Source organism: Salvia miltiorrhiza, chromosome 7 (genome assembly GCF_028751815.1).
Source record: "Salvia miltiorrhiza cultivar Shanhuang (shh) chromosome 7, IMPLAD_Smil_shh, whole genome shotgun sequence".
Classification (NCBI taxonomy): domain Eukaryota; kingdom Viridiplantae; phylum Streptophyta; class Magnoliopsida; order Lamiales; family Lamiaceae; genus Salvia; species Salvia miltiorrhiza.
This window is the reverse complement of record NC_080393.1, coordinates 20,558,089-20,568,197: the sequence shown is the minus strand read 5'-3', so window position 1 is coordinate 20,568,197 and position 10,109 is coordinate 20,558,089. Positions and strand designations below refer to the sequence as shown.

At 35.0% G+C, this 10,109-nt stretch overlaps 1 protein-coding gene and 1 long non-coding RNA gene across 2 annotated transcripts; both read left to right on the top strand.

Annotated features, from left to right (window-relative positions):
- The first annotated feature begins 5,560 nt into the window (after positions 1 to 5,560).
- On the top strand, positions 5,561 to 6,855 carry LOC130993319 (60S acidic ribosomal protein P1-like). The gene is made up of 3 exons (XM_057918151.1): positions 5,561 to 5,821; positions 5,941 to 6,159; positions 6,639 to 6,855. The coding sequence occupies exons 1-3, from the start codon at positions 5,753 to 5,755 to the stop codon at positions 6,690 to 6,692; spliced, it is 342 nt and encodes a 113-aa protein (XP_057774134.1). The 5' UTR covers positions 5,561 to 5,752; the 3' UTR covers positions 6,693 to 6,855.
- A 1,594-nt stretch (positions 6,856 to 8,449) lies between these two features.
- On the top strand, positions 8,450 to 9,456 carry LOC130993318 (uncharacterized). The gene is made up of 2 exons (XR_009091632.1): positions 8,450 to 9,060; positions 9,144 to 9,456. It is a non-coding gene; the product is annotated as an uncharacterized LOC130993318 (long non-coding RNA).
- Positions 9,457 to 10,109: the final 653 nt, after the last annotated feature.

Genomic DNA, 10,109 nt, shown 5'->3' with positions numbered 1-10,109 from the left:
TTTGGTTTCTTGGACGTAGATTTGGTTTTTTGGCGTAGATTTGGTTCCTTATGTATTGTAACTTCGATCAACCGTTCATCTTTGTATTGCCTACTTGTTGAGATGATGATGAGATTGACATTATTATTATTATCTTTTTTTAGTTGAATTGGATGTTGGATTTGCAAAATGGATTAATATCAACAATTTTCGGCAATCAGACTCCACACAATCGGAGATGGATAGAAATCTTCGATTTGATTGTTGACTTTGCTAGATCCATGAGTTTTATTTTTGAATTCACAATCAGATCTTTAAATTCACAACTTAATATTATTAAATTCACTACTAGATCTATGAATTCACTACTAAAATTAAAATTCACAACCAGCTCTATTGCTGGTTGTGAATTCAAACTTTAAAATTAGAATTCACAACTAGAAAATTCACAACCAACTCTATTGCTGGTTGTGAATTCAAATTTTAAATTTTGAATTCACAACTAAAGGAATTGATGTATTTTGATGGTAGATTGAGTTGTTGTATTTTGGTGTTGTACAACAATTTGATTGAGCTGTATAATTATTTTTTTAATGTTCTTAAATTCACAACCAAATTTATGAATTCACAATTTAATGTTCTTGAATTCACGACCACATTTATGAATTCACAACCAAATCTATAAATTCACAATCAAAATAAACTACAGTTTTAATTGTGAATTCAAACTTTAAAAACTCAAATTCACAACTACTTGAATTCACAACCAAAATAAATTCTAGTTGTGAATTAAATTCTGATTGTGAATTTTACTGGTTGTGAATTCCCAACCAAAAAATTCTTGCTATGTATTAAATTTTGGTTGTAAATACACAACCAAAAAATTCTTGTTGTGAATTATATTCGACTATTTAGGGTTTAGGGTTTAGGGTTTAGTTTTTAGGGTTTAGGGTTCGGTTCAGTTCAGTTTCAGTTTCAGATCAGTTGTGAATTCACAACTAGGGTTTAGGTTTAGGGTTTAGTGTTTCAGTTCAGTTCAGTTGTGAATTCACAAGCGTAACAATTCACAACTAGGGTTTAGGTTTTAGGGTTTAGGGTTTAGTTTTTAGAGTTTAGGGTTCAGTTCAGTTCAGTTTCAGTTTCAGTTCAGTTGTGAATTCACAACTAGAGTTTAGGTTTAGGGTTTATTGTTTCAGTTCAGTTTAGTTGTGAATTCACAATCGTAACAATTCACAACTAGGGTTTAGGTTTAGGGTTTAGATTGGGTTTAGGTTTTAGGGTTTAGGTTTTAGAGTTTAGGGTTTAGTTTTTAGGGTTTAAGGTTCAGTTCACTTCAGTTCAGTTTCAGTTTCAGTTCAGTTCAGTTTCAGTTTCAGTTTCAGTTTCAGTTCAGTTGTGAATTCACAACTAAGATTTAGGTTTAGGGTTTAGTGTTTAGGGTTTCAGTTCAGTTGTGAATTTAATGTTTCAGTTCAATTCAGTTAAGTTTCAGTTCAGTTCAGTTGTAAATTTAGTGTTTCAGTTCAGTTGTGAATTCACAATCGTAACAATTCACAACTAGGGTTTCGGTTTAGGGTTTCAGTTTAGTTGTGAATTTAATGTTTCAGTTCAGTTTAGTTTCAGTTCAGTTCAGTTCAGTTGTGAATTTAGTATTTCAGTTCAGTTGTGAATTCACAATCGTAACAATTCACAACTAGGGTTTAGGTTTAGGGTTTCAGTTTAGTTGTGAATTTAATGTTTCAGTTCAGTTCAGTTCAGTTGTGAATTTAGTGTTTCAGCTCAGTTGTGAATTCACAATCGTAACAATTCACAACTAGGGTTTAGGTTTAGGGTTTAGGGTTTCAATTTAGTTGTGAATTTAATATTTCAGTTCAGTTCAGTTCAGTTGTGAATTTAGTGTTTCAGTTCAGTTGTGAATTCACAATCGTAATAATTCACAACTAAATTTTAGAATTCACAACCAGGTCGATGAATTCACAACTTAACGTTCTTGAATTCACAACTAGCTCGATGAATTCACAACTTAATATTCTTGAATTTACAACCAAATCTATAAATTCACAATCAAAATAAATTACAGTGTTAATTGTGAATTCAAACTTTAAAAACTCAAATTCACAACCAAAATAAATTCTAGTTGTGAATTAAATTCAGGTTGTGAATTCGACTGATTGTGAATTCACAACCAACATAAATCTGGTTGTGAATTAAATTTTGGTTGTGAATTCGTTTGTTGTGAATTCACAACCAAAAAATTCTAGTTGTGAATTAAATTTTGGCTGTGAATTCGACTGGTTGTGAATTAAATTTTGGCTGTGAATTCGACTAGTTGTGAATTCACAAACAAAAAATTCTAGTTGTGAATTCGACTGGTTGTGAATTCTCAATTCACAACCAGCGTGAATTCACAACCAAAAAAAATTGGTTGTGAATTCACACTGGTTGTGAATTGCGGGATTTTTTAAAGGGGTGATGTAAAGTGGACATTTTTTTAATTTTTAATGTGGAAGGGTATTTTGGTAACAGTGGCCATTTTTTAATATTGTTATCTTAGTGGACAATTTTTAATTTTACAATATGAAAGTGGCCATTTTAAAAATCCACTCATTATTTTTTGTGCAAGTCTATTATTTTATGTGCAATCAAATCATGCATAAAGTGAGTGTTATTACCCCCACTATAATCCAAATTTTGGCAGATTCACTATCTCTCATATTTCCCATCCATGTGTACTTCTTGTACTGTAAATATTTCACTATCTCTCATATTTCCCCTTGTAAAATTAAATAAAAATCTAAAAATATCGGTGCATATGTAACAATAAAAAATCACGAAGGATAAAAATTCACAATCATGTTAATTATGAACAAATTGTTTTTTTTTAAGCGAATAACACAAGTATCCGCCAGTAATTAGTAGCCGCTGAATAGTAGCCGCCGGTCACAAACTTCAGCGGCTACTGCGGCCGGCTACGAATTACTGGCGGATACGTGGTTTACTAGTTTCAAAAAAAAAAATTTGCTTAAGAATTGACATATTCGTGAATTTTTTGGCCTTCGTATTAATGTTTGTAACACACAAACGTCCCCTAATTTATTCAAAATTTGCAAATCTATTTAATCTTATAATGCATGAAAGTGACGTGAGTTCACATTTTCTCACATTTTGTACCAATTTTAACTGTTTTCTTACACAACTCTTACACAATTTCCATCATCATCAACTTTTACACAAAAAACCAAGCAACCCATCACCATCAAACTTGCTTTTCGGTCTTTGACTTTGAAAGTGGGTAGTTTTGCAAGACATTTTATCAATGTGGGTAGATTCCCCTATTAACACATAAAGCAAATACATATTTGTTTTATAAATTGTTATATTAATCGTTAGTCTTTTGGACTTGGTAAATGCATTTAATTTAAATAATCATGAAATTAAAGGATGAATGTGGATTTCAAATCCTTTTTTCAATAACAATATTTCATTTCACCTTCTACACACTTTTACAAATCTAGAACCGAAACAAAGGTGCAATGATATTTTATTCCCACCACAGCGGTCAACCTTTAGTTGAAAAATGTTATTCCCTCGTTCTGTTCTCACGAAAGTGAGTGGTATTTCTTTTAGGGGTTGTTTTAATTAAAGTGAATCGTTTCCTTTTTTTTTTGCTAAAAATTTATTAATTACGAACTTAAATTTAAGATATATATTAAATATTTTTTTTATAAATCAAATTGAATGATGTTTAGGAAAAAAAATTAAAAAAGAGAAAAAAGTAAGAAAAGAATTGGTGGAGAGAGAGATTTTGACCGTAAAAGTTGAAAGGAAAAAACTCCCATTTTATTATAGGGTTAATATCCAAAAAATACACGAAGTTTGCCCGAATTTGCAAATTGCACATGACCTTCAAAATTGGTCTCAGAATACATGACCTTTTGATTTTATCGTGATTTGCACATGCGTTGACCATAACTTTAAGCCTAGTTGACGTGGCTGCCGAAAATTGCAGACGTGGACTAACCGCCGGGCAAGTAATACGACGTCGTTTCTTGAGTGAGTAAAATTTAAAAAAAGAAAAAGAAAAAAGAGGAAAATCTCGGTCTTCTTCTCCGCCGTCTCCAGATCCGCCGTCTTTTCCAGACGCCGAGCACCACCGCCACCGCCGAGCACAGCGCGGTCTTCTTCTCCGTCACAGGCCATCGCTCGCTTTCTTTCCGCTGCCTCACCGCCGTCCTCCATCCTCCGCCCCTTTCCCTGAATCTCCATCCTCCATCCGCTGCCATTCTCCATCTTCGCCGCACCGCACAGCGCGGCCTCGTCTCCAGCCGCCGCTTTCCACCAGCCACAACACAAACACCACACCACGACACAAACACCACACAACGCGACGACACGACACAAGCACTACACCATGCCACGAATTTCAGTAGTGAAGAGCCGACAATCCCCAAATTTGCAGAACCCCCAAATCCACAAATTCCCCACAATCCTCCTCCGCCTCCAACCTTCCAAAATCGAAGTCGAGCCGGATGAAATCGAAGGAGTGGTGAGGGAAAATCGGAGTCAAATGGGAAGAAATCCCCAGATCTGAAGCCACAATCCTTCTCTCCATGCGCGTGGAGTTCATCAGCTTCGTCACCGGCGATTCTCTCTCTCTCTCTCTCTCTGTATCTCTCTCTCTCTTATGCCACATGTATAAAAAAATTACATTGTTTTTAATTTTTATGCCACGCGTATTGCCACAGCATTAAAAATGCCACGCGTATTGCCACGTCGTTGCCGGTCAACTTTAATTATAGCCGGAATTCTCGCCGTGTGCAAATCACGATAAAATCAAAAGGTCATGTATTGTGAGGCCAATTTTGAAGGTCATGTGCAATTTGCAAATTCGGGCAAACTTCGTGTATTTTTTGGCTATTAACCCTTTATTATATAGATTTTGACTAGAGAGATGTGTTTTTGTCAAGAAACCTGACTTATAGTTATAGGGTGCAACGGCAAAGGATAATAATATTTGGAGTGCGGCGTAGTATCTTCTAAAATTGAGACCGATTGAATTTAGATTTTATTAGAGAAGAAATTTTTTTCTAAAATCCTTGAAAGCACATGCTACGTACTAAACCTCAAAATTCGTTATTACTATTATTATTATTATTATTATTATTATTATTATTATTATTATTATTATTATTATTTGGCAAAAATCAAATAGCAAAAAACAATAATCCCTTTCATCCATCAAACATCTTTCTCGATGAAGTGAATAAGAATTTTAAGAATAGTTAATTGTTTATTTAGTAAGTGAAAATTTAAGTTCAACAAATTAGAAAAAAATGTGATAATGAGTTTATGCGGATCAATTAATATGGTAATATATATAAATACATAAAAGAATTTAAAGTTGATAGTTAGTAAGATTATGTCTAAAAAGGAAATAGATAAATATTTTGTAAACAAACGAAAATAGAAAATTAACAAAAAATTAAGAAGATACTCGTCTAACCCATAACCCGGTGAAAAGAAAAACCCATAGAAATAAAAAAGTGCAGCCGAGCCGAGTATGAGAAAAGGCAAGGGAGAGTGAGGCCCACACAAAACCCAAAAATCATGAACCCGGGCCATCACCATCCTCAGCCCAAACATAGGGCCGATACATACATATAATAGGGGAACTTTTCTTCCTAACCCTAGACTCGATAAAGCCGCAGCAGCAGTAGAGCAGCATCGCCATCTGCAAAACCCTAATTTCCCACTCACTTCTCTGCAAGAAAAGATGTCGGTTGGAGAGCTCGCTTGCACCTATGCTGCTTTGATTCTTCACGACGATGGAATCCCCATCACTGTAACATTTCTTTACTAATTAATTTGCGTCTTCATATTTTCTGTTTTTGACCGGAATTCCATACATTTCGATTCGTATAGACGTTTTTGTATTTAATTTAAACGCATACCTATTTTTAGGCGGAGAAAATCTCGACCCTGCTGAAGGCTGCTAATTTGTCGGTTGAATCGTACTGGCCTAGTCTTTTCGCAAAGCTTTGCGAGAAGAGGAATGTGGAGGATCTTATCGTGAACGTCGGCGCTGGTGGTGGCGGTGGCGCCGTCGCAGTCGCTGCTCCAACCGGCGCTGCAGGTGGTGGCGCTGCTGCAGCTGCCCCTGCTGTAGAGGAGAAGAAGAAGGTATAATTTGACCTGTTTTTCGAAGAAGTATTATTCTATAGTTTATTTTACGTTTTATCAGCATTACATGTTAAAAAAACTCACAAGTAGAATCAGAATACAACTTTTCAACAAAATTTGTGCACTTCAGTCTTCAGCTTTTGGTCATAGCAATCAAGAATTTAGCCATTTAGGTGACATTTATAATATATTTGTGTATGGTTACGATCAAATTCAGATATACAAGATGAGCTGGATTATGTGTGATTGAAGAACTTAAGAAAGAATATTAGAGCCATAGTTTTAAATCCATTGTTTTATCCACTGTTGTTTGTGTGTGTTAATATGGATTTGAATTATGATATATCTTAAGTAAGTTGTGCATATTAGAAGTAGATTCTAATTTGTATTTGCCCTCATTTAAATTGTAAGCTTGTTATGTTTTTTTGTGTGAATATTTTTATGATGCTAATTAAACTTGTGCTTTTTAATCTTTTCAGGAGGAGGAAAAGGAGGAAAGTGACGACGACATGGGCTTCGGCTTGTTTGATTAAGAGACGTTATTTTGAATTTGCTTTTTGCTCTACATTTGCATACTTGGGAATTTTTTGTTATTAGTAGTTTATCTTACTTTAATGCAGTGTTACTACTGCATATATCTCTTGACAATTGTAGTATTCGATTTTGGAGTATTATGAAGGGTTGCATTTTGGAGTATCTTTTCCCTTGAGTTCTTGCAATTTCATCATGATTATTAGTATCAAGGTTATTGTTACTACTACTATTACTATCAATTTATCATCATCATTCGAGCAAGTACAGGTTTTTATCCTTTTTGGGGCAGTCGAATATTACTCCATTAATGGTTTACCTCATGAATTTATATTTTATTTGATATTTCCTAGATTTTAACTGGATTGTTTGTTTTTGCTGTGTTAAGTCTTGTCAGTTGGTTTTTGGATTTGTAGAGGCGAAAATGACATTTTGTGGTTAAGTTGTTTTTAAGTTGAACATGTCTTGTTGAGAAGGAGCAATGACGGTACCCTTGCCTAGTTTGTAGGGTGATTCACTGCAAATTCTTTCTAAATCGTCTCTCTATAACTTTGGTTGTACCTCATCAACCCTACTTCCTTTGGTTTTGGATTATTTGTTACTCCCTCCGTCCCACTCCAATAGGCTCGTTTTTCTTTTTGGGACGTCCCACTCCAATAAGCCCAGTCTAAAATTAGAAATAATTAGGGTTATAATTAAAATTATAACTAGTTAATTAAAGGAGATATGCACCCCTAATTAAAACCCTAAAAACTTTCATTTATGTTTTCCTCCCACCTTCAGCCGCTTCAGCCCTTCTCCCTCTCTTTCACGTTTTCCTCCCATTTCTGCTCAAATTTCGTCGCCGCCACTTCCCAAAATCCGGCGACTGGTCACGCCTCAGCGGCTCTGAAACTCTGGCCTCTTTTCTCATCCGGCCCTCTTCCCGATTCTCCAGAAATTGTCCACCGAAACGAGCCCTAACTCTTCACTAAAATTTTCGCCGCTTCTGGAATCTCCGGCGAGCGTCGCCGCCTTCAACGGCTCTGCCCTCTTTCTTCCTTCATTTCTCTAGTAACCTCAAGTGGAACTCAATTGGAGCCCTAACTTTCCCCTTTACTCAATCTCAACGGAAACACACAATTGGGAGAGAAATGTCGAGCCCCAGCTTCTCCGAGCCTCTCTCTTTCTTCCTCTTGGTTCAGACAAAGTCGCCTCTGTAACTTCGGACGAAGTCGACGCCGCTCTTTGGCCTGTGTTGCCCAAAGGCCTCTGTGAATTTCCTTCGTCGTCGGGTTTTCGACTAGATGTGGTTTTGATTCTTGTTGCTACTATCATTCTTGATTTCGTGAATTATCCAAACTTTCGTTGATTTTTGTGAAATGAGTTCTTGTTGCTTGATTAGTTGATTTCTTGAGTTTGAGTTTGAGTTTTTGAGATTTTCGTTGATTTTTGTTGCTTGATTTTCGTTGATTCTTGAGCTTGATTTTCGCTGATTTTTGTTGCTTCATTTTCGCTGATTGCTGATTCTTGAGTTTGAGTCTTTGAGATTTCCTGCACATTTTTGTCAAATGTGAATACTCTTGATTCACTTTAATTTCTGCGCATTTAAATGAACAAGTAATCAAATGAGATTAGGAAAAAAAAAAGAAGGAAACACTTAAACCTTAATTGTTGGTGGACCACACCATTTACCTACCAAAAAGTGAGTTTCTTAATCTCCGTGCCGAAAAGAACTGGGCCTATTGGCCTGGGACGGAGGGAGTAAAACAATCGAATTTGTAATTTTCATAATAATGCTTTTTTTTTTTATCCCAAATGATATTTTATTAAGTTTGATTCTTATCAATTTAGCTCGCCATTTTTAGCGTTGTTAAAAATAACAAACCATAAGAGTGTTGTTTTTGTAAATTAATTTTGTTTCAAGTATGAAAGAATAAGTTGGAATTGAGAAGTTAATTTTTTAGGAAACATAAATCATCGGAGCTTATTTTGTCAAATATCTCCAAAGGCTACTCTTGTATTTGTAATAAGGAAAGTTTCCCCCTTCCAAACAAAAAAAAGAAGAAAACTAAAGGTGAAATATTGAATTGATTGATGGATCAAAATTTTTGAAGTATAAAAAGCGATGGCCGAAATACATGTGTTTTTAAGCCACATACATAATGGTCCGTTTGTGTTAAAAAGCATGAATGAATGTTGTTTTTATTGCCTTTATTCTTTGATTGGCATTCCCGTCAAGCTATGCATCATCCCTTCTATACCTATCTTTGCAGCTCATAAACAAAACCATAACCAAAAATGGCTCTGAGTAGCGTTTATGTTACCGCGCCGGCAGCAGCTGCAGCAATGGGCCTCTATTTCTTCGGAAAAAATCTCTCCAACACCAATGTCTTTATTCTTTATTCATCCATTCCTCTAAGATTATGGGAATTGAAGCCCCAATCATGAAATCTTCTTCACGTTTTGTGCAGGCTGCTGGATTGGTGGGCAAGGACAAGATCAAGATCAAGAATGCGCCTAAATTGGCTCCGCAGTTTGATGGTTTGCACTGTTTCGAGACTATTGTGCGCCGTTAATTGATTCATCTCTCTTTTCTTATGATTTCATCATTGGAGTTTAGAGATGATGTTTCATTTCAATAGGAAACCAAATATCTCTGTCTTTTAAGCAGACATTGAGATTCTTGTAGATGATGTTGATTCACTTCAACTTAGTCCATACCATATGTGGGCTTTTTAGCGTTATGGAATATAAATAAATGTTAATACTATTTTAGTGCTTCAACTTCCAATTTGGATTTGGTGCTTGAGTTTCTTTCCTCTACATTCCAGTGATGCAAAAACTAATTCATTTAGGTTCAATATGCATTTTTCTTATAATTGTTAAAGTTCCAAATTAATAAAATAACCGGTGAATGTAAAGCAAGACATATCCAAGAAATTTGACTAAGATCGGATCAAGATATGTAAAATATATCGAGATCAAAGCTTACGTTGTTTGGCGTGTCTGTAATTATATCGATGTCTAATTGTAATTTACGTTTATTATATTTCTGAGGAAAAGAGTACATATATAATAGGATAGAACCACTAACTATAATTGGAATGTGAAGTCGCAGAATTAAAAGTTGATTCCACTTAGACCCTCGTAACATGTCATTAATGAGGAAGGGAGGAAAGTTCGTGTGAGGAGGTTGAGGAAGAAAGGGAAAGAGAAGTAGTTCGCCAGAGAGAAAAAGAAATGAATATTATGACAATAAAGTTTATGAATATTCAAATTTGAGGAAGTATGACTATAGAAAAATTGGCTAATTACCGCAAAATTCACAAATTGTTGTTAAAATCGGTTTCTTCCCATGACTTTTAAAATTATAATAAAAATATATAAACTTTTAGTTTAATTTAATTTCTTCCACGACCCCTAATTACATGTGTCAA

Excerpts from the sequence above, each read along its gene's own strand:
- LOC130993319 (XM_057918151.1), top strand. The coding sequence starts at position 5,753 with ATGTCGGTTGGAGAGCTCGCTTGCACCTATGCTGCTTTGATTCTTCAC. Across the intron at positions 5,822-5,940 it reads ACGATGGAATCCCCATCACT|GCGGAGAAAATCTCGACCCT; the intron begins GTAACATTTCTT and ends ACCTATTTTTAG. Across the intron at positions 6,160-6,638 it reads CTGTAGAGGAGAAGAAGAAG|GAGGAGGAAAAGGAGGAAAG; the intron begins GTATAATTTGAC and ends TAATCTTTTCAG.